This window comes from Alosa pseudoharengus, unplaced genomic scaffold, assembly GCF_046254945.1.
Source record: "Alosa pseudoharengus isolate Yale_2024_CS ecotype anadromous, Long Island Sound unplaced genomic scaffold, YU_APseudo_1.1 YU_APseudo_1.1_scf_15, whole genome shotgun sequence".
NCBI classification, from domain to species: Eukaryota; Metazoa; Chordata; class Actinopteri; order Clupeiformes; family Clupeidae; genus Alosa; species Alosa pseudoharengus.
This window is the reverse complement of record NW_027468620.1, coordinates 7852707-7877965: the sequence shown is the minus strand read 5'-3', so window position 1 is coordinate 7877965 and position 25259 is coordinate 7852707. Positions and strand designations below refer to the sequence as shown.

The following is a 25259-nucleotide window of genomic DNA, read 5'->3' as shown; positions in this document are numbered from 1 at the left end:
AAACTTGTTGAATTGAATGTCATATTACTGTACCCTGCACATAAAGGCTACACATTTCCACAGTACCAGAATCCGACCGAATGCCTCCCTCAACCCCCTCCATAATCGGCCTTCCACTATTATTTGCGATGGCCAACTCTGTAAAACACTCTGGTGCCTTTCCTCCTACAGTAGTGTTCAAAGACACCTTTTTCTTGTTAGCTGTAGCCTAAAACAGAGGCCAAGTGAATGCTATAAGCTAGGCCTACATGTTTTCATAATTAAGAAATATTAATGCAAGCTATAACTATATAAACCTACTATTCTGAATAATGTTTTTGTGTTTCATTTTCACCTGCTGCCATGTGCGTTTGGCAATGGTGTTGCATCTGAAATGTTCACAGGATTAGGCATACACTAAATCAGTCAATAGGGGCTACTTAAACATTCAATTATCCTTATTACTGTAATCTATATGCCCACTTCTGAATTGGGTTGCATCTGTAGGCCTTTCTATGAACTCAAAATAGGCTATTTAATTATTTCAACTAATTTCAGACATTCCACAAGCTACTAATCCTCCGTAACACATATTTGAAGAACATGTGGGAATAAAACTTTACTTTTAGGCATTTAGGCTTATCTGCAATACGTTGCCAACAGCCTTGCTTTGTTCACTGCCGACGTATTTGATTTTTGTCGTAGAGTGGGTTTTAATTCCTCATAACTTGTCATAATAATTGTGCATTCCTCATCCGTAAAATAATGTGATCGCGTCATCATTGAAAGTGTTGACTTCGCTGCAACCCGCCCCTTTTATGTGAACGCGCACAAACTCCAATTAGGTTAACCCTGGCTCAACAAATCAACTTCATAATCAGCGTCGTAGTACCGATTAACACCACTTAAGATAACCAGGTTTTGTCAACCCTGGTTTAAGAAAGAAACCCTGGGTTACATCTGGGTAGGTTAAGCTCCCTTCGTAGTACAGGCCCCTGATCTGCCCGCTATTTATTTTTTGATTTCTTAAAAGATTGAGCTTGGTCTGGGGAAAGCCAGACTAGGCATGGACCTCAGTTACACAATGCAAGGTAACATGAATCAGCCTATATTTGCACGAACAATAACGGACAACAGCTCTTCAACTTTGGCCCGTTAAAATGTGTATGAACAGTTTAGCGACGCATTTCATCAAGGCCCATTTGGACATGTCAGTTATTTGCACCACTGGTTAGATGTAAAACAGCATTTCGTTTCAGACTACTGTTACTTAATTTGTGCATTGACAATAAAGTATCACATGAACTAAAGATGATTAAAATCTTATGTAGAAGAAGAAACATTCACAAAAAATCCAAAAATGACCTTTGTTTTTGATAGCTGTTGAAAACGGCATGGAACTGACAGAGATGTTTTCGTTATTAAATAAATAAATAAATAAATAACATTATGCTGATACCTTTTGCTTTTCCCAAATACAATGTAGCCTACAGGTGTAAGTGACCTTTCATCAATCCAGTTGCAATGGATGAACTGTGATGAACTGCCCTACTTGTGATTGTTTAGAGATTTTAAAGGTTTTATAGCAATGCTACATCGTCTTTGGCTATTCTACAATCTATTCACCTTTTCAGCACCAGTAGGCTACTTTCTGTGCAGCCGCACACACACACTCAGGCATGCCAAACAAGAATACACAAAAGTTTCAAGAGTGGGGGATGGAGTAAAAGATGGAGACAAATTGAAGTGTGATTTATTTCCGCAGAACGGATGTACAGGACTGAGCGGCGGTCATATGTTGTACCGTTATGCGGTACATCTAGTTGAGTTATGAAATAAATAAATATTTGCCTTGATAACCATGGTTGCTGCTCTGCCATCCACCATCTTCTTGTATTTGACTGTTTTTGCCTGTTTGAACTGAAGACACTTGCCTGCTATTTGATGTAGCAAGTTATAAACATGGAAGTGATGTACAGTGTATCCTACGACAACTTTGCAAGTAGTGTATGTAGTCATATCATGGGCATCTACCATGCCATGGGCATCAAGTTTGTAAAAATGCCACAGCTCACTTCATGTTAAACTTAGTGTAGTGCATCTCATGTTCTGAAATGTTTAAATGCCAGAGGTTTTCAAACAATATATTGGTGTGTGTGTGTGTTGTGCAATGGGAGTGTTTATTGTGTGATTATGTGTGTGTGTCTAGTTAATGTCTAATTTCTAAATGTTATGTTCTATATTAATTTGTCTTGTGCTTTCCCTTACTTAAAGTCTGCACATATTTTTTTTGGTTAACAATTGATTTCTGCCTTGTATGATTTTACTGATGTGAGTGTTGTTGTCCTATGCCAAACACACCACGCCCATAGTCCAGTGACAACCTGTTCTCTATGCCCGTGTCTAATAGATGGCAAGAAGCCAAACACACACCCTGACTCGCTACAAGATTGTTACAATATTGTGAGAGTCAGATTTTCCCACTGTTTGCCTATTGTTATTTCATTCGTTTGCGAGTCACTCTGGACTGCCAAGTGATGCCCTTTTAAGATGACTAGAATGTGGTTTGATGTCTGGAGAAGGATGAAGCCCTGTGATTTAGCAGTTTTGTGAGCTCATGCTCTCCAAATCTCTGAGCTTGTAGGCTAATCCTCATACAGTTTGAAGTTTGCAGTGCTTTGATACTGTGGCGTATGGAGCATCTTTAAAGAGCTTTTCAAGTGTGTGAGTGAGTATACATTTTTTTGTGTGATGGCTGTTTTTGCATGAATACTGTCCCCCTTGAGATGCTTTTAGGTTTTAAAGTGCACATTGTTTGCGGTTCAGTTTAGCCTCTCTCCTTTGAGACCTCTGTAGCCTTCCTAAGCAGTAGACATTGGCCATGCCGTACTGACTAGAGGAACTGGAAGACGCAGTTCAAAGAGGCCCTTTTGCTTTGACTACCGCTAAGCCACTTTCACAGACTTAAATGAATTGGAAGACTGCTACTCTGTTATCCCCTCCACCACTGCCGTAACCCCCTACCCCCCCCACCCCACCCTCTACCATCCACTCGCAAACCATTTCTCACATTTAAGATACTTCCCCGCACGACAAACACATTCCCCTGTGGTCACGCACCGCCACTTGCCAAAGTGCCCCATTTCCAGGGCAACTGAGCCCCCTCTGTCTGCCCGCCCAGGTGTGACGCGACTGGGCAGGACACTCCAAGCGCAGCCGGTGTTCCATGCCACAGCCAGCAGAAGAGAACGCGCCGCTTGGCAGCGCGGCAACTAGCTGGCTGGTGGCTCTGAGGGTGATGTATGTGTGGCATCAGTGATGGCAGCACACAGAGCCACCACACCGACCTTCTGATTAGCATAGAGAGAGAGAGGGAGAGAGACAGAGAAAATGAGTGATGAATAAATCCAGAGAAAAGGAATGTGAGGGCAAAAGGGAAGAAAAAGGCCGAAGGCATGTAGATGGAAAAGGAAATAGGCACAGGGAAAAGAAGAAGGAAAATACGAAAAAGACCGAAAAGAGAGGGATTGTGAAAGAAAGGAGAGAGGGATTGTGGAAGAAAAGAGAGGGATTGTGAAAGGCCAAGTTGCACAGAAAGGAGGAGCAGTGTGATTAAACATTATTTATTTATTTATTTATTTATTTATTTATTTATTTATTTGTGTTTGGAAAGCATCCACACCCTTTTTCTCAGGAAGGGATTTCTTTGTTGATTTTGCTGTTCACCAGCTCGACTAAGCCATTCTAAAGCTCCCCCAGGTCAGTTTTCGCTGGATGGTAGTCTGGAAATACGTTAGGCTAGACGGTTTCCCAGGCCATGGTTTTGGAGTACAGCCATCGACAACCAGGGGGACGGAGCAGTGCTCTGTTCTGCTCTGATTGGTGAAAAGCCTGATCAATTCACTTCAACTATAATCCAGGTTAACACCCATTATCAGTACTATGAATGCAAAACAGATCCCAGCTCTTTCACTAGACAAAAAAATGAACATAGTGAATTGTACTGAATTTTTGTCTGGGCCAGGATAACGGTTTCCAACTCGAGGAAGATTAGTTAACCATTTGAGGAGTCATTGTTCCACCGACCTTATAAATTTACATTTTGTCTTGTCAATGTCTTACAACAGCATAACATATTTCGCAGTAGTTCATGAAGCCATCCTATATACACCCTAAATAAAAGCCATAGTCTGGGATGGCTTACACATAGCGTGACCTGTTAAGGTGTGTCACTGTGTCAGACTGTCAAAAGTCCACATGCTACATCATTTAATCTAGTGATGTAAATGTGGGTTTAAATAAGTGATGGGTGCAACCTTTTGGCCTTTCCTGTGCTTGAAGGATACAAGTTCCTTTGAAACCTCTCATCAATATTGCACCACCCACTCCAGGTTTGGAGCCTTGTCCGTCCCCCTTAAAGGTGCTGTTCCGGTTTCCTGTTGGAACGCTCATTCCTCATCTGACACTGTTGCTCCCTATTCTTCATCCGTACTAAAAAGACATTGTTAACACTCAGTTTTATTTTATTTTATTTTATTTATTTATGTGTGTGTGTCTGTGTCTGTGTCTGTGTGTGTGTCAGTGAGTCTGTAGTGGTGGGGTGCTACCGGGTGAAGCTCGTTAGACTCGCGGGGCGATAACAGCTCGCCACCTGCCAAGGAGAGGTCCACTTCCTCATTACCGACAGAAGGCTGCTTTCACATGTCCAGAGAGGAACGTGGAGACAGATGTGGAGGTATTTCTGCTGTGATTTGGCTCCTGTCAGGGTCACACAGGTGCTTGGTGACTGGTGTCATGGGGCAACTTGGGAAAGCCTGTGTGGAAGACGTCCTTCTAGAGTCACCTGGAGACACAAACACTGACAGAAACAAAGAGACACAAACGCAAGAACGAGTGTAAAGAGCAAAGAGTGTAAGAGCCTCCATCTAGTAAAATAATGTTGCACATGGATTTATTTCAATCCAAGCCTTCAAAAAATATGATGCCTAATATGATGCCTTTTAGACTTCAGTCCTGATAGACTGGAGAACTGCCCTTTGGAACTCTCAACAAGGATAGGGAAAGATAACCAAAGCTCTTAGCCTTCCAAAATTGAGCAATCAGACAAGAGGAGCAATTGTCAGACGAGTGTCAAAAATGACGAGCTAGAGAAATGGCAAACTACTGCACTCAGGGAGCTGCAGAGCACATCGACTGATATGAGAGGAAAAAGTCCAGACTCTTCAACCTTCCACAGGACTGGATAACTCTCCAGGAGAGAGTAGGCAGGAGCAGGACTACTTCCAAGAATGGCCAGCCTCAAATCAGAAGCCCTGCAACCTTCCTTGAAGGCAATTTTGGGCTTTTTGAGAACCCACCTCAGCTATTTGGCCTGAGTGCAGAAGCATTATATTTGGTGTCAAGCCAGAAGCATACCCAAAAGCTGCCTAACCCCATTTCCCAAGCCTGTTAGTTATACTCTTTGGGCTTTTTTTCTTGAGCCTTTTAAAAAACACGCATCAGCTCCATCTGTATTTAAGTAGGTTAACCTTTAGCGTTATGTAGACATAAATATGAAGCCCATGAGCTTGGCATGAAAGTTAAACCTCCAAACCAGCGTGTAAAGTATTCACCTCTTCTAGTAAATGCTCAATGTGTCGGTGGATACATGTAGCTGAAGTCTTTCATCTTGGTGTGCAATTGGTCTTTTTTTATTAGTGTTATATTTCTGGTACGTATGTGTGTATGCAGAGCTTTAAGTAAGCTGTTGTCTTTTCTTTGGGGGATTACTCCTAGACCTTGGACCTGTGTTCCCTTCTTCAGAGCCCCAGTGTTGCAGTGAGCTGTGTTGATGGTGGGATTTCCATTCACTTCCTTTACCCTCATCCATCCCTTTCCCAATGTCAGAAATGTAGGCGCAGTGCTGCATTGCATTCCCCCAAGCTTCTAATGGGCACAGCCATTTCAAGATCTCCCACATGTGTGCACACACACACACACACACACACACACACACACACACACACACTCACTCACACACTCACACACTCTGTTAGTGTCTCACAGCCCCCTCCTCGGCACCAGCAGCCAGCTACACATTTACTCACAAAGATACGGCACACTTCCACATCCACAGACACACACTTCCACATCCACAGACAACACACACACACGGTCTCAGTCATCCACCCACACTGTTCTCTCTCTCTCTCTCTCTCTCTCTCTCTCTCTCTCTCTCTCTCTCTCTCTCTCTCTCTCTCTCTCTCTCTCTCCCTCCCTCAACTGCAAGTATGCAAGAATACACAAACACTTGATCACCCACACGCTCGCTGGTTCACACACTTGTCTGTGGGCTTGGGTTGGTCTCTCCCTCACCAGCTGCCTGTTTAATTAGAGCAGCTCTGACTCCAGAGACACCAGCAGATTCCTGAGCAGCACCACAGAGAGGAAGAGAGGTCTCTTCCATCACGCCACACCACATCGTTCTACACACACACACACGCACACACACACACTTTTTACTTATTCCACAGCCTCCATACATACATACAGACCGATATCAGATAGGCACACACACACACACACATTCATATGAACACTCTGAAGTATTTCACAGCTTCCATAGAACCACATGTGCATACATGATATGTGCTTACATATTCCACAGCCTCCATAAAGCCACACATTCACCTTCTTACACATTACACCACCTCCACACACACACACACACACACACACACACACACACACACACACACACACACACATACAGACACACACTTGCATCAAATATTAACACTGGGTGTGTGCATAATAATGGTAGTTACAGACACACCATACACAATGCACTTATTGAGGTTGCATTGTGTAGGCACTAGGCAGCCTCCTAGCCATTCACTCACCACTACTAATTGACAGGCCAACGAGTCACAGTGACGCTTCAGCCTTGGAGGGTGGGCAGGCTGCTTTAATGTGCGCCCATTGTGTGGTTTTGGCAGGACACAGCCTCCGTCCTTGAGTTTGTGGGATGCACAAATCACTCTTTAGAAATACACACTTTGTCTTTCATGTCAGCATTTTACAACAAGGTCTCTGTGTATGGATCAGGAACAAAATATGATTTCAGGATGGTGTGCACCCTGGATTAATTGTATTGATCGCTTGGTTTAATGAATTAAAACACAGGGAATGAAGAGTTCGTTTTAAATCTTCATTTAGCCCAATGGAATTTGTATAAATTCTGGCAAAAGCTGAGAGGATATGTGGGTCATGCTTGATTTGTGTCCCTCAGTTTTAATTCATACGTCCAGCAGTCGTCCTAACCACTTTCCTCACCCCAGATCTCCAAGTCAGGTGGCCACACAGGCCTAGTGTGGACCCTATGGTTTCACACAGCATCATCAGCAACAATTGTCATGTGCTAATTTTCAGCACTCAAAGCCTTGTTTTCACTACAATGATCTCCTGCAGTGAGTCAAGGTATTCATTATAATAGGCAAGCATGTCTGTCCCACCAACAAGCTCCTCCAGAATCCCATTTGTTTTTAATTTAGCTTTATCGCTATCTCTTTTCATTGGATTTGTTCTTGATTGCACATTGGGTAATTAGATAATTGACCCAAAGTGCCACTTGGTTTATTAGAACAACAGCATAACTGGGTTGGTGATGAGGGAGAAGTTGGTTGGGGTGGGGGGGTGACGGCGAACATTCTCACTCACTCACACACACACACACACACACACACACACACACACACACACACACACAAACAAATTCTTGGTATTCAACTCGTCCTTTGCTTCCAATCTTGTTTCTACCCTGGTACTTTTTTTTTACGCTTGTTGTTTTTTGAACCCTCAGCCTTCTCCGCCTGCCTCTTTGTCATACGTTTTGCCGAGCGCCAGCAAGGAAATTGTGATAGTTCTGAGCTATTCACACCCGCAGTCCGTCTATGCTCAGCTATCTATCTGTGGGAGGGAGAAACTAAATAGTGAGTGTGCCAATCTCAGTCTCACAGTGAGGGGAAAAGTGGTTTTCTCTGCAGGAAGAGATTGTGTGTCAGAGGAACAAAACAACTAAAAAAAGGCACAAAATGTAATAGATGTTAATACTTTGTTTGAATTGACTTCACATCCCTTTCACAATATCCCCTAATTCACTAGGAATGTGGTTTGTGGGCGCCAGTAACATTTCTTAAACCTAGCTGGGCAGCTTGGTTGCATTTTGTGTGTGTGTGTGTTATGGTATTAGCTAGTGAATTCACTGTTTTATTCTTGTACTTCATTCAAAGGTGCTCTTTGTGAAAGGGCCTTGCAACGGCGATTTCAAATGAAAAGCATTTTAATGGCATTACGCTTAAGATGGATTGAGGCCAGTGTCACATCAGTCACAATGGACTGTCAGGTGGGAGGCTTTGCCAGGTTTCTGCCTGTGTGGAAATACAAACAGACTTACACACACATACACACACACACACACACACAAGAAGGACACTACCACATACCCTCAGATACACACACACACACACACACACACACACACACACACACACACACACACACAGAAACCTGCACTCAAGAGTATTGACTCATGCAGATGCATGTTTCCCTGTGCTTTGCCTCAGCGGTGCTTCAGGGGCACATGGCGGCAGACAGGGAGGCAGGCGGTGTGTTAAGCGGAGATTGTCAGTCCTGCTTTACACGCTGACCCTCATCCCTCCACGCCTGACATGGATTGCTCTGCAATGTTTGGGGCTTTCTTTGGGCTTCTTGCCTTTTGTATTGTCAGAACTTAACAGTGGCTTTTAGAAGAAGCAGTACAATTTTTTTTGGCTTTTCCCTTATTTTATTCCTTCACCTTTCCTGACCACATTCAGAAGGGGTATGTCTCTGAAAAATTCACCCGCAATTGCTCCTTACTCCTGGACTTTTATGACAGGCAGAATTTGTTGACTAGGGATTGGTGGTGAACAGGTGCAGGGTGTTTGGGAATCGATAGGCCTTCTAAACGAGCGCTGGGCACAGAAAGGGAAGGCAGTAATTTGGCCCACAGGACAGATGAATATGTGGAACATTATGACTGCCAACAACAGCTCTTTTATTACCTGTGCCCTATTAAAGGTCTACAAAAGTCACTGTTTTTTTATATATTGAATGCCAGGAAGCCACAGGCAGGTGTACCCACAATAGTCATAATTTCTTTGAATCCTCTGAAACAAAATTGTGGTGATTCAAGCCTCAGACTCGTATATATATGTGGCTACATAAAGGTGGGAGAAGCTGTTTCTTCGGCCACGCCGGTATGATTCTGACTTGGGGACATGTGTTGCTGATGAGACACATTTGTATTCATTATGGCAAAGGTTGTTGACATGACATTTTTTTTTTTCCAATCACTGAACACACTTGTCTTGTCTGTTTAAGCACTCAACCAAAAACTGAATTTAGGGTAAAAAAGTATTTGATATTGTCTATTATGTGCAGGTACTTGTAAAGCTGACACATGAAAAGTGAGGTCGTTTTGGTTATGTCATCAAGTATTTTGAAAGTTGGTGTGCTATGATTGACTACATTTTCATGATGGATAGAAAACATGTGCTAGTGTTTTGAAAGAATGACTGTACCAAAACACAGAAAACCTGGCTCAAAATCCAATTACACATGACCGTTTTTTAGCAATTTTGAAATATAGACTTATTTAATTAACAAAATGTGTTTTTAAAAAGAAAACAAACTAGAGTTCGTCTAGAGTTTGGAAAACGTATTGTAAGTAAAAGTAAACGCTTGTATTTGTATTAAGTATTTGTATAAGTATTAGGGGTTTGCATGGATGTCACGTTCTGGCCGGTAACCATGGTAACCCAGCACGCCCGGCCATATTGGCGGTACTCAGTGAATGAAGTACAATGAAGTATTATGCACTTTGGATATCTTACGTGATTGTAGCCGTGTTTAAACAACAGAAAAGCTCATCAAAATGCGTCTAAGATGCAAAGGCATATAGGGCAGGACTTGGACCACAAGAAAAGGCGAGATATTTCGAGAAATTACGGTTTATTGGCAGCGCAGATACATATGAGTTGGGTGAGGGAGACGAAGTACCAAGTTCAACCACAAGCGCCCCCCCTTCCTCTGATAACTTCTGTCATTATTTTCCTATCTCCCTGGTTTTTTAATAACTTTTGGAAGTCGATACCTACACCAGATGTTTTTCTCAGTGTGACCTATTGGTACAACCTAAAACACGGCAATAATTAACCATTTTCCTTGACGATGTTAGGGATTTACTTCAGTGCCTAATGCTTTCTAATGAGGCGAGTATCTCCAATATGGCGACGTCCAGATCTGATGACACGCCGTGCAAACCCCTAATAGATAAAAGCTTGTTGTAATGTAGTAATTAATTATAGGCATGTTAATAAGAAAAGGTTGTGCTCAAAGTGGAACTGGTGTTACATTACATTTAGTTATTTAGCTGTCACATTTATCTAAAGCGACATACAAAAGGGGACAAAGTAATCTCCGGTTCTGCTCCCACCTACTTGAATGCCCTCATACAGGCATATGCTACCTCCCGACCGTTGCGCTCCTCAGATGAACGACTTCTAGCTCTGCTACCAGTACACTCAGGCCAATCCAAACTTTTCTCATCTGTTGTTCCTTGTTGGTGGAACGTGCTACCAGATCCTACTAGAGCAGGAACATCCCTCTCCATCTTTTAAAAATCTCCTGAAGACCCAGCTCTTCAGAGAATATCTCCTCTCTTTGCACTACTTACAACTAGCCTTGCTAATTCTAGCACTTATCACCTGATTAGAACTGACACTTGACTGTATAAAAACAGTATAAAACTGTATAAAAATTGTTTTAAATTGTTCTAGAATTGTTGGGAGAATTGTTTTAAAAAGCTTTAAACTGTTTACCATGTTGTAAGTTGCTTTGTTTTTTTTTTCAATTTTAAGAGTGGCCACTTTTTAAAGAGGGAGAATAGTCATCAATGTAGCTTTATAAGAACGCAGGAGCTAATGAGTAGGCAGGCAATGCATCAGTTCAGTCATTTTGAGGGATTTGATTCAGTACATTGATCTTATTAATATCATAAATATTGCAGTATATTGGGAAAGCCTCCAGTCACTGCCTTGTCTGTCTTGATGTCTCTTTGAAATGAAAAAGATTAATGAGGAGTTCTTATTGCAGCTCAAGGATTCTGTAACAATTATTGCAAATTAAGAGGTTGCTTCATCAAAGATGTTATGGATAGGAAAAATGAACGCCCGCACACTGGAGTAGCTCCCAATATATTGGACAAAAAAAAGAAAGCAAGGTTTCGACCGGTCTTCTTCAACAGGATTTCTTCAGGCCCTTTTTTAGTCCAATTAGATATTTGGAAATACTACAGTGTGCGGTCATTCATTCTTTACCTCGTACCATGCACCTTTGTCCTGTTCCTGGTCTTAGAATAAGTGGGATGTGCACACAACTACTCTGCTCAACCTCTCCTAGAAAGGAATGTCAGACATACCTAGCAGTAAGGCTTACATTGTGGGTGGCATAATATACTACTTTGTGAGAACAGACTGCAGATACTCTATGTCGGGATTTAACAGAGTTGAGGTTTTTCACACATCATTGATATACCTGAGCCAGTTACATAACTGAACTGAGTTTCTACCAGTCTAAGAATAAAAGCGTCCTGCTAATAAAAAATGCCATTCAGGTGAAAGTCAGCACATCCTATTCATTAGAGTATTACCTACAGCTAGAGCTGCTCCACTTGAGTAGTGGGGTGCTTGTGGATCAGTTCGATCAGTTGTATCACACATTTCCAGTTCTCTGCACCTCTGATGAGTTGTCAGTTTTGAATGCTGTATGCCAGCCACCCACATGTATAACTGAAAGAATGTCCAACATACAGGCGTTTTCTAATGGCTGTTGAGCGGTATCCATGGTTAACGTTACAGATAACTCTTTACTCACTCCCTGACTTCTCATGTAGCTTACATCACAGTCTACCTAAAACATCTGATTTATACTATCCAACTGATTGTGACAGCCAACCCTTCTGTAATCGAGATGTTAACATTATTTAACTATGTGATCATTGTGAGAACTTGTTATCCTTGCTCGGAAAAGCTAACTACAGTATGCTTAGTTTCTGCTCGCCTTGTGACACATTTAGTTAGGAGACAGTGCGGGAGACGGTTAGTTTAATGTTTTTCGCTTGTAACCATTCCTCCCTCAACTCCCCTTTCTTTGGCAGGAGATGCAATGTATTTGTTTTGTTTAGGCATAACACAGAGCTTCGCTGTTGTGCTTTGTTGGTCAACAGTGTGCCTTCCATGTAAGAGCTTCCAGATGGCACAAGAACTTAAATATCTGCAATGACACACAAAATTGCTAAATGCATAAAAGCTATTGACAGAGAAGTCACACCAATTGCACTGTAGAACTAGTGGACAACAAGCGAACAGGTAATAAAAGGATAAGAAAATGTATCCATTTTGTTTCCGTACCCCAGGTGTTCTTCCATTAGCCTCATTGGTGTTTTTGCTGCTGATGATTATGCTGAACTATAATGGCAACTTCATTTTATCATAGCACATTTAAAAGCAACAGGAGTCATACCAAAATGCTTTAGACGGGGATCACATTTGTCAGCGGCAAGCGTAACACAACGCTCAGACCATAATAAGTTCTATCTTGTTCCTATGGTAACAAACGATTTGCCTTAACTGACAATTGAATACGCTCGCGTTATGCTTTGAAAGTTGAACCAAGTTCAATGCTCAGCTTGTTCAACGCTAGCGTTACGCCAGCGCTGCCACCGTTCCCCTGCCGAACCAGAGAGAACAACAGGAAACCTGCCGCTTGCCGCTGGCCAATGTGATCCCCCACTTAAAGTTGAGGTGAATAGAGCTGTAGTGGTTGACGTCATAAACCACACTGCCAGGAGAGTTTAGTGGAGCACATGTCAGTCAGCTGGATGTTCAATAGCCAAATACAGGAAAGGACTATTGCCAAGATCATGCCCAATTATACTATTGTGCCCTGGAATACAAACATAAACTTATGGGAGACAATGGGAGATAATAAACAAAAAAGAATAGGAAATTAAAAGGAAATAAACAATTCTCCAGTATTATAACAGGATTCTCAAATCCCATGTTTTGTTTATTAGTCTTAGTGTTCTCTAGCTGTAAACAACACTTTTATTTGACTATTTGTTCCACTGAAAGAGCTTTTAGCCCCCTTTACTCTCATTGAGTTGCAGGTTTGTGTTCCATGAGTCTATTAGCATGCATACCAACAGCAGTGAAATTAAAAGCATAGGCCACTCTGCAGGATAAATAATCTGCGTCACCACAGTGACAATCGCCTTGCGCCCAGTTTTTAATGCAGTAGGTTGTGATCTTTAAACTGGAAATGGCTCCCTAAATCCTTAGAACTACCACATAATTAATGTATGATTGGTAAGTCAGTTTTTATCACTTTATTATATATTTTTACTGCGGCTATGCAGATAGTCACCTTGTCAAGTTCAGAGGGTTTTACGAGTTCTTTAATAGGTGTGGAGTGGGGGAGGGGATTGATGAATAGGACACACACACAGAGAGAAATGTGCACACATGCGCATGATTTAAGCACCTTGTGAAGCTGTATTTCCTGCCTGAATGGTCAACCGTGTGTGTATGATTGGTATATTGGGTTTGCCGTCGTAGAGATTGAACACACTGACCCCCAACGAATGCAAACACTAATGTTTTTTTTTTTTCTTCTTTTTTTCCCTTAAAGCTGATGTCGTATTTCTGCAGGTCTGAGAAGCATTGGCTGTCTAAGGCAGTCTCATCTCTCTCTCTCTCTCTCTCTCTCTCTCTCTCTCTCTCTCTCTGTCTTTCTGTGTGTGTGTGTATGGGTGGAGAGCTCTTGATTTTCGTTGTTGGTATTGTTACTTTGTTTTGTTAGGCATAGTAGCATAGCTCGATTTGTAACTTCCAGTGTGCAATTTGATCAGCACTTGGACGTCACTAGTCCTTGCTGTAAAGTGAGCATTTATTACGAGGCAGGAGACAGAAATAAAAGAGCTGTATTTTCTGTCTCATCATTTAATCTTATTATCATAAAGTGTTTGCAGTGATTTGCAACTCTAAACCACAAAAGGAGATCAGAGCGTAGATGCTTGATGAAGAGGTGTGTGTGTGTGGGGGGGGGGGGGGGGTCAGCCACATTATCCATAATCCAGTCACAGCTGTCTGGAGTTGGGCGACACCTCTACAGCAGGCTCGTGCTAATAGCTCTATATTTCATGGTGGAAAGCACCCTGCCACATCTAACATGATGTACGACAACATCTTTGTTTCCAACCCCCCACACCAATGCAACCAACCCCACCCCATCTCGCCATGCCACACTGCACCGTACCACCCCCCGACCCCTACAGACACCCCTTCCCCACTCTTGCTCTCTCTCGCTCGCTCTCTCTCTCTCTCTCTTTCTCTGTTTCTCTCTTGGTTTCTCTCTCTCTCTCTCTGTTGTCCCTTCCTCTCATCCTCTCCATTCCTCACTTTCTCTCTCTCTCACTCCTGTCTATAATGCACATGCTGTTTCTCTCATGACTTTCTGCACATGTGCGCTTGCTCTCTGCATGTTTCTGTCTCCCTTCATTACACACACACACACTCGCTTCCTCCCTCTCACCCCGAAACACTCACATACCCCACCACACATGCACATGCTAATGCACATTGTCTTTCTCTCTCTCTCTTTCTTTCTTTCTCTCTCTCTCTCTCTCTCTCCTCTCTAGTTTGACAAACAGTATGCCTACAACGTCCGCCACATGTTTGGGAAGGAAGGCAAGCGCACAGACTACACCCCCTACAGCTGCATGAAGGTGATTTTGTCCAACGCACCGAGCCAAGGCGACTACCACGGTGAGTCCCACCCGCTGAACTATGCCGCGGTCAGATCATGTGATAATCTTGGCCTTTTGCATGCCGTAGTTGAACCACCCGGAGCTCTCCTTCGAGTTGTTTCAGAATGCTCGGTATAAGGCACCTTTCTCTAGAAATAAAACAAATAGATTCCAGATCATTTCTGCTCTCAATGAATGAAGTTTTTTTTGTTATGCTCTGCAGCACCTGAGCTTAGTAATATCAGTGGTGCCAGTTTAATGTGAGTTTGGCCTTGATCTGAAGTGTGTATTAGTTGTCATTATGCACAAAGCTCTATTAAGCCCTCCCCTTAGACTTCCATCTCTGTCTCTCCCGATACATCTCTCTGCCTGTTTTTTTTTCTCTCTTTTCTCTATGCTGTATTCTCTCATTTTCATTACCTGTTCTCATTCTCTCTCTATCTCTAACTATCTGTCTGTCTGTCTCTCTCTTTCTTTCTTTCTCTTCTCTCCCGTATTTTCATCTCTCATATTTATGATCTTCCTGCCCTGTCCACCTCTCCTCCTACTCTTTCTTCTCTCTCACCTTCTGCTCCCTTTCTCCCTCCATCTCTCCCTCCCTCTCCTTCCCTCCCTGTCTCTCATTACCTTGTCCTTGCAGGGTGTCCATTCCGGCACAGTGACCCGGAGCTGTTGAAGCAGAAGCTGCAGTCCTATAAGCTGTCTCCCAGTGGCATCGCTCAGGTGGGTCTGGGCCAGGCGAACCACAGGCCCGCTGGGGCCATGTAAACATAAGCACAAATCACACACACACACACACAAACACACACAAACACACACAAACACACACAAATGAGACTAACGGCATTGGGCCTGTTTGTTCATTTACTGTCCCGCTGGATAGAGGCTGTTTAACAGGTAGCTAACCTGTCAGAGCCCAGCAAGTCTGCCCACAGATTAATGTCAGAATTTCTCTGAATGTGAAAAAATGTAATATTGTTTATTCTGTCTTGTAAAGTAATTATTGCAAGGTGCTAAGCTGGAGGTTTTGAGGTTTTCCATTCAGAGTTTAGAGTTCTTAGGCTCTGTACCGGTATTCAGGCCTAAGTCAGGTTTTTAAAGATTTAAAATAGATAATTATATATAAAGGGTATAACATTTTTTGATAACTTAAGACATAAAACTGTACCTTGCTTTAAGCCATGGTATAGCGATTAAAATATTTACAGGACCTAGGCCCAGACTGTAGTGTTCCCCTAAATGCCTGGAGCAAGCACTGCACTGTGGCAACCATGTTCCACCATTCCAAAGAGAAATGCAGATCATAACACCCGATCTTCACGGGGTCCGCTGAAGCGCTCCGTTGGCGTAGCCTAAAAATAATTTTGGAAGACTGGTCTACTTTTTTTGAAAAATCACATGTGGTGTAGCCAGTTCCATTGATGATAGTTGGAGCTAATTGTTGTAGCAGACACTACGCGAACAGAGAGCTTCAGATACATGCCTGGTGTAGCCTTCCTGTAAGTCTCACTGGTTTCCTGATTGAAGTACGAGTCCTAAGGCCTTTACCTCTCAGAAAACATGGAATCCCATTAAAGTCCCATCACCTCATAAAGTCCACTTTCCGGCTCTTTCCGAGCTCTTTCTCAACACATTACAGCCGATTCAATGACGCAGGTAATGAAATTAAGCCGGTAAGGTCTCAAAATTAATGTTCTAACACAGTTATGAACCTCCAGACTCCAGATTTAATGTAATTAATGTCCTGATTTTAATTGGGCCATAAAGGTTCAATGTTCAGTGCCTGTTAAAAAGAAGCTATACATGAAGTCTAATACCTCCCAACATAATCACAAGTATAACATACTGCCAAGGGTTTAGATTAAAAGTCTCTGTTAAGCAATTACTAATAACCAAGGATGATTGGAATTGATGGGAAGGTCAAAGCTGGATATTGTGGGGCCTCAACACTTGACAAGGCTCAATATCACAATGCCTGGCAATGCACTTGATTTTGTCACCTCTGCTGAACAGTACACATAAAGATAGGCTTGTAGATCTCCAAATGTCAGATTTGCCAATATAGCCTCACAGTCTTGTTGACTGTTATATGTAAACAAAAAGTGTAGGTAGTGAGTTATTGACATGCTGTTGAAATTCTATTCATTGGCAAGACCTTATCTGCATTTAAGTTTCTATATATAAGTGGAATCTGGCTAGGGATCCACATATATTTCTATTCATGTCCATGTTGCATATGTTTGTGGTCTAAACATCTGCTAGACCTTTGTAACGTACTGTAATGTTGTAAGTGGATAAAGTTCTATTTGGTGAATGTTCAAACAACTCCATGAGTATCAGAATTGTCAGGCTTTCATAAATGTCCACTAAATCCCAATCATCCACTGTGCTGGCCACCTACTGACAATAGCGCTGTGTGGCGGAGAAGATGAGTCAATCAGAATGGGTGTACTTGTTATGTTTTGTTCTTCAAATTCATAAATTAACTACAAATACTCAATTAAAAGGTAGTAATGCCACCACAACGCAAAGTAGAGTTAAGTGAGACTCGGCAATAATTTTGTAGTTACAGGAGTAAAATTGTGTTAAGGAATGCCTGTATTTCAGCATCTAAATCTCCTCTCAAACATGTAGGTTTTACTTTTAAATGCCAAACATGCCCCGACAGCCTCAAGCTCTTGCGCCCTAAATACATATCCTTTACAAGGTGGATTCGCTCCATTGAGGTCAAAGCAAGTGAAATTTTGCAGGGTTTGAGCACCACTGCTGTGTACTCAGGCGTACGCCCCAACTCCACTATTATGATTGGAAAAAAGACCCCCCCCCCCCCCCCCTCCAGAGTTGGGGTTAGACTGTGTATAGCCACAGGTTGTCATACTCAGGGGCCTCCTTGTCCGTCTCGCCCGTGTCGCCGTTCGGAGCTCCGAATCAGAATGGGGCTAATACTCTGCGACAGCCGCGCTAAAGGACAAGTAGCCTGCTGCTCACTCCGCAAATGAAATGCATAATTTGGAGGAGTGGGGGTTGGTGGAAAGCCACAGGCAGTACTAGTCAAAGAAGAGCTGCAGTGAGACCCGTAAGCAGGACTGGACACTCTGGCACTGGGAAGAAACAGCTTCACCCCACCCCCACTCCACCCGCTGGAGCAGCACTGCCGTAGCATTCAATTAATGAGTTCCCTGAGTGGCCATAATTATCATGCTCCAGACATCGGTCCACTCTGCTTGTTACGGAGAGGTATGGAGAGAGGAACAGGTGACGCCAGAGGCTGTAGTGTCAGACAAGGGGGAGGGGCAGCCCGGAGGGGAAGGGGAGAGCGAGAGCTTTGACATCTCGCCACCTGGGTGCATCCGCTAACTTTTAAATGCACACAAGCTTATGTTTTTTTTATTATTATTATTATTATTTCCTTGAACAGGTGGACTGAGACATACTTTAACTTTACTAAAGATTCACTACAAACAAACAGATAAATAGTTAGAAATATGCAGCATTTTGTAATAAAAAAAGAAAGAATCTGTGTGTTATTTTCCCCACTGTCATTCACCAGGCAGATGGGGGGGGTAAGAGAATACTGACAAACGGGAGGCCAGAAGTCAAACAAACAAAGGAGAGTCTCTCTTACAGGCAGAGTAAGAGCTCATCTGCCATGCAGAGAGCGCCACATCCCCTCACCTTCCATAACCTGTAGTGGTGCGGCATTCACGGCTTCTTTTAGATGGAGTCGGTGAATTATAGGAGGTTAATGAATTATTAATGCAAAATGCACAGAACAGTATAGATGTAATTTCACCAATCTATAAACTACTGCCATTTTGCCTTCAACATGATAGAGCACTAATGGTTTGACCTGTCAGCCCCTACCACATAATCCCCTGCCACATGACCCTCTCTCTCTCTCTCTCTCTCTCTCTCTCTCTCTCTTTTTCTTTCTCTCTCTCTCACACACACTCACTCACTCGCAGTACATACATACTGTCCTCCATCTGTCCACGCACACACACAGTCGTCTAAAGTTCAGGGCCACAGCAGCCTATGTGTTGACCCATGTATTATGCATATCTGCATCTTGTCAATATGTGGGAGTGTTTGAGAGTTGTGATGTTCAGAGAGGCCCTGCGGGGGCATCTTCTCAAACCCTGGCATGTGTGTAGAATATGCCTGTCCACATGCCTGACTCTTCTGTCTCCCCTTCTCTCTCTAGTTCTCTCTCTCGTTCGCTTGCTCGTTTGCAGATTTATGCTCCCTCCCTTTCCTCTATCTCTCCTTCTCCCTCACACACACACACACACACACACACAGACACACTGGACATGAAGTCAAAGCACATCACATCAACATGATACCTAGAGAAGAGTTTGTTTTAGGCCAGCTTGCGTACAGGTTTCTTTAAATGTACAAATTGCAATATGCTGCTTCTCTTGCCTGCATAGGTGTTTGCCTCTGCTTTAGCCTACTCAAAGAGTACTATAAATAGCCTGATTTATATCACATGCTGATATGCTAGGGATGCGGTCATATCTGCTTTCATTGGTTGTCAACAACATTGTGGACATGTCTCCAGATGATGGGGAATCTTTTGTTTACCAATTGTCTCTAAGGAAAATAGATTCTGATTGAGACATGCAAAGTTGTTTGTGTTCCGTCTTTGACAGGAATCAGGAACTTGAGAAGATTAAGACTTTCTGCAGTCCATATCTGTGAGCGAGAGAGACTATTTAACAGTAGGATGGTTAACATGGAGAGAGAGTTGTGTTTCAATGATGGACATCACCCTGCAAAGACCGTGCTTGGATGCTCTCTGAATTATAAACTGAGTTGTTTCTTTGGGTTGTCAATGTGACCACTAGCAGAGAACCCATAGACTTTGTTGAAAGATGAATAAAAACACTGGTTGGTGCGTATCAGAGAACAAACCCATGCTGTTTGCAGTAGTTTCCCCAGAGCTCTTGCCCTGGTCACAGTAAGGATCTGACTTTGTAGTCGTAGTCTTTATTTTGCATATTTTTGGGTTCTCGTGCAGCGACTGTGTCAGACTTAAAAGCTCAGTGGTCTGCTGGTGCTGTCACACTCGCTGTGTCGCCATGCAGAAAATCTGACTAATCAAACAGGGAATGGGAAAACCGGCGGCAGTAATTAAACAAGAGCTGGATCATTTCTGGGTAGTAGGGATGTGTAATCTTGAGAATAATAATCACCATATTCTAATGATGTGCAGCTAGCCTGTATAATGAACTCTTTATAAGCATGTATGAGGTGTGAAATCCCACACTTACTAAATGCAGAGGTTTCAATTTAACCAGCATGGTATTGGCTGCTAAAGTATCTAAACTGTGGAACTCTCATCACTTTTACTACAGTATTACGATTGTGAATGTACACCTAAAACAGATCCATGTAAAATGTTCCATCCTGAACTTTTGACTCGTCATTCCTTTTTTTTTTTTTTTTTTTTTAGTTTTACAGTGAAAATGGATGCAGCCTATAATACAGTAAATAGTCTGGAGCAGTCAAATAAAATATTTTCGTAACGCTTTATCTGGATATAATTCACCCACAGAAACATAACAGATGGTTTTGAAAGATTGTCTGTATGCCAACTGGTGGTGTGTGGCGATATAGTTATGTGCTAGTCAGTGAAGATTTTCAAAAAATTTTGCATGTTTGTTCATCGATCTGTCCCAGACTATAGAGGTACACATGGCACCTGAACAACCGTGTACATAACAGGTGTGTTTATCTGTGTACACCTCTCTGTGTATACCACAACAAAAACAAACAGTTCCATAATTAAGAAACTTTGTTAAATATCCAGGAGCAAGTTACAGTATATTGCAACATTTCTGTTAACACCATCACTTGTTTATTAAATTGGAAGAGAGGCAAGAGGCATTGGAAGAGATTGCAAGAGAGGCAACGTGATCCACTCAGTATGTATTTACATACATGGTACTCCGTTCAGATAATGAGGTGTGAACTTCAAAGACTGAGAGTTTCTATACTAGAGTGCTGCTTTCATTTATGACACTGGTTTACCTTTTTTCCCCTGCCCCAACCCCCCCAACCCTTTTTCTTGTGCAGATCTTGGACTTAGTCAAGGGAATGCACTATCAGCTGGCCTGCCAGAAGTACTTTGAGTTGACACATGGGGTAAGTTTGCAGCCGGATATAATTGAGGCTTGCTTCTCCTCTCCTTTCCTCCCCTTTCCTCTGCTCTCTTCTCTTCTCCTCTCCTCACTGTCTCTTGTCAGCTTTGCTCAGGGATGGTTGCCGCAACTCAAGCGCGAAGACTCTGCATCAACCAGGCACCGAACGCACATCCATCATTAGCTGTCATTGCTGTTTAATTTTTATGGGTTTATTATAGCACTTTAGATTAATTTACCCACCCGACCCCCACCCCCATTTCACTCATGAATATTTAATTTATTTGATCTACTGCTTTTTAGCAAAGACCTTTCGGATCAGCACTTTCAGTCAACTCGTCCCATGTTATTAATATTCAGTCCCTATTTAGATGGGCCAAGCAGGGGCTGTGTGGAAGGAGCCATTGTAAACTTCTACGGAAGTACAATAAATCTTTTTTTTTTTTTTTTTCCGTTGAGGGTTCATTATGCCGACTGCACTGTACTGTTCAGCCAGCTCTCACACTGCTTTGTGGGGTCTGTTAATGCAGTCTGCTCCGGAGGGCATGAAAGCAGCCCCTTTTGGTGGTGCCAAGTGCTCAGAGAGCCTAAGTTAGGGAGCCTTCATGTGCTGACAGCTTCTGTGAGATCATTGTTATTTATTTTATTTATTTATTTGTGTTTTTTTGGTTGTTTGTTTGTTTGTTTGTTTCTCCCCCTGCCTCTGCACTGCAGTATTTCTCATGTGTTGGATACCGCTGTGTGTTTGTGCATGTGTGAGTGTGAGTGTGTACACGCGCTTCTGTTTCTGTGTGTGTGTGTCTGTGTCTCTGTCTCCGTGTGTATCTGTGTGTGTATGTGTGTACAAGCACTTCTGTTTATGTGTGTGTGTGTCTGTGTGCATTTTCCCCCTCTTTTCCCTCCAAGGAAGTCATAATCCAGAGTGATGTCAGTCAGGATTAACTCCTTGACATGTGCCAACGCGGTCGCTCACTTTCAAAGCAGCTGAGCTGACACTTTGGGATGGAAATGTGCGCTCATAGTGTGCTGATGCACACGCCGCCCATATCTGCAAGGTGACAGGTCAATTTGAAATGTAAGAAAACAGTCAATATGAAAGAGAGAGGCGAGCTCTTCAAACATTTGTCATCTCGACCGTGCAAACAAGGTTCAAACCTTCTGTGGAAAATCGTTTTTTTGCCTCAGACACTTCAGGGTTTTTCAATCCAGAATCTGCCAGAGAAGTTGTTTTCAAGAAGTTAACCAATTAACTCTAAATTGCAAATCACTAAAATCACATCTGTCTGGTCTGCCTGAATTTTTTTTTTTTTCTCTAGCTTTCTACTGGACAGGTTTTCAGCAGTCCTTATCTTCAGCGCCTCTTTAATCTTTGCAATAATCAGACGTGTGTGTGTGTTTGTGTACGCCGTGTCCATATAAATGTAATTGGATCAGATAACACATTACAACATTGTTTGCTTTAGCTTTTTAATAGCCCCACAATGGAGATGTTTCATGAGGCCAGTATACCAAGTGTTGGAAAGGCTGTAAAAATGCCCTCAGGCTGGTCCGCGTTGTGCCACCAACAACCACCACTTTATAATTGCCATTTTGCTGTCCCGGTTCCTCTCTCCCCCTTAATGTTGCACTGTGCTCAAAGTGCCACTGATGGGGCCGTAATGGTTTGTAGTGTTCTTCTTTTGAAATTGCTGTGTGATTACATTCCAAGGACAGCACAGCGCACACTGACATTGCAGGCATGTGTGGAAACGGTGGGTGAGGGGAGCGTGTGGTGGTGCTGGTGCTGGTGGACTAAAGAACATTAAGAGCATGACAAATTGCCTGAAGGCTTACAGTCAAACCAATCCGTAGGCCTCGACCAAAAAAAATAAATATCGGAGAATGCATGCTAGGATGGCCACAATGATCCAAAAACTATCAAAGGATAATCTGGCCCTCCCTGTATGGAATTATGTCTATATAAAGACAGAATTTCAAACATCTACTAAAAATAGAGAACTGTGTTGGTACAGGGGGTATTTCCCTCTTTCCACTCTCTCGCCTACTGCCCCCCCCCCCACATCCAGGAGTCCTCCTTGGCACAGTTCGCTGCGGCAGCGCACTCATATGCTCATGCCTGAGAGCCTTTAATCACTACCATATGTCCCCCCTGGTTCCAGATCTGTGAGTTAGAACAGATAGATCACCGGCGATCCTCCCTTCCCTCTCTGATGCATTTATTAAAGGTCAAAATGTAATACTTCACTGATGAAATATTTACACAAGGGCAATAAATCAAACAATAGGAGGAGTAATGAAATGGCAAGAGTTGTAAGAGGGTGGGGCGGGGGGAGTGGGTGCATGGAAGCCCCTCAGCCTCGCCGGACACGATGCTCCTGAAGGACTTGGGGCTTGGCTTGAGGACAGAATAGGTGTGGGGGGGGATTAGTGCGCCTCTAACAGAACAATACTGGATTGATTCGATTTTTTCCCCCTTCTGTGCTCCCTCGGTTTAGTTTTTCCTGTTTATGCATTTTTCATTTGTCACCTGAGAGAGGATGGTCAGAGAGTCGCCGCCACTGCGGTCCCCAACACCTGGAATGCAGTTAAGCGCTGTGAGAGATTTGCGAATAATGGATCGCGGCGATCTTGTGCTGAACCACGACGGGGATTTGGATTGTTTTCCCCCTCGCGAGCATCCGATGGGAAAACCTTTGATTTATTTACAGCTAGGTGAACGGGGTGCTGAACTGGCCGCGCCTCTGCCAGGGAGACGTAGCTTAAGAGTCAGCTGTCGTTTGCAGAGAAAAAGGAGGGAAAAGGGCGATGATCTGCCAAGCGGTGATGGATCACTGCGCCTCACAAATAGATTTACTTTTCTCAGCAAAGACACTGTGCAAGGGAGGAGTATAGGGGATAACTCATTACAAAAAGAAGTTATAATATAAGAAATCTGTAAAAATGTGTTTTTGCTGTATGTTTGTTTGTTTGTTTGTTTGTTTGTTTCTCAGTCAATGGTTTTGGCTGTTGATCAAAACTCAGGGGACTTTCATAGTGGTCCAAATGACTGCTCTGTGTGTGTGAAGCAAGTGTCTCTGTCTCTGAAACACATTTTTGCATTTCACCGAAAGCTGAACATTGTCTCTCTCACTTTTGTCCCTTTAGGTCGAGGACTCGGGCTTCTCGCTCAACCACCCCAACCAGTACTTCATCGAGAGCCAGAAACTGCTCGGAGGAGGAGTGAGGGAGGTGAAGAGGGAACCGGAGACGCCCCAGAGAGGCCAGAACCAGAACGCGGCCACGAAGACGTCCAGCGCCCCCAAGATGCAAACACTCTCCGCGCAAGACGCGGCCGAAATGGAAGATCTTGACACACTCTTCCAGGACGAATAGCAGTTCTGTTAGAGTAATGGCCTTGTTGGGAAATAGAGTTATTCAGGTGTCTGTGAACTTCTTAAGTGTCTCTGTTGTCTCTGAACAGTTTTTGTAGATTGTTTCTAGAGGGCATCAGGCATCTAGACCCTATAATCTCTTACCCATCAAGCTTTTTACTGTATTGTTATACACAGCCTGTCTAGAATATTTTGATTTTTTTTTTTTACATATCCTTATAAAGACCTTTCAGCAATGTCTGTTTACTATGACACATTAATCACTTTTTGATTGATATATATCTTCATGGTGGCAGACTGTAAAAACAAATAGACTATCATTGGCTTTCAGAATAATAAATAAAACAAATGAGAAATGCAATTCTGTGAGTGGCATATCTCTGTTTTGTTAAGCCCTGCCCTATAAAATAAATTGCTCAGTTATCTTTTGTTATCGCCTAGCCATCTGTCTTGGAACAGCCTGCTGGTTCTTTTGGGGTTATGTTTTCCTTTTGCCAAGGTGTGTGAACAGTGGTGGCTTATCGCCAGTGTCCAACAGCAGACTGAGGATTTGCCTGCCTACTGGGCCGTGACCAGGATATTTCTCCACCGCCTTCAACCGAGCCTTCGCTGCTGCGGCTGATTCTCCTGTCAGGCGAATGGCTTGGAGTAAACACTGTTTCCACTGTTGTATGCATCCCATTGCTCAATAGTGCTCAGCACTCTTTAGTTAAAGACAACTCCATCTGGGCATATTTGTATGATTGTCTGAGGTTGTTTATTTGTCCTCGGGAGGTGAATTAAACCAAATCCCGATCTACTGTAGTTAGAGGTTAAAAAATACTCCCACCACCAATATCACCAATCTTTAGGGAAACGTTAAGTGAAATTAATATA

At 42.9% G+C, this 25259-nt stretch overlaps 1 protein-coding gene across 1 annotated transcript in view; it reads left to right on the top strand.

The window, feature by feature from the left end:
• The window catches only part of prim2 (DNA primase subunit 2), a 62571-nt gene extending 37891 nt beyond the window's left edge, over positions 1–24680 (top strand). The window contains exons 11-14 of the mRNA XM_076286528.1: positions 14759–14885; positions 15507–15589; positions 20948–21016; positions 24157–24680. Coding sequence (XP_076142643.1) covers positions 14759–14885; positions 15507–15589; positions 20948–21016; positions 24157–24384 — 507 coding nt within the window. The 3' untranslated portion in view covers positions 24385–24680. The remainder of the gene's footprint in view (positions 1–14758; positions 14886–15506; positions 15590–20947; positions 21017–24156) is intronic.
• The last annotated feature ends 579 nt before the right edge of the window (positions 24681–25259 follow it).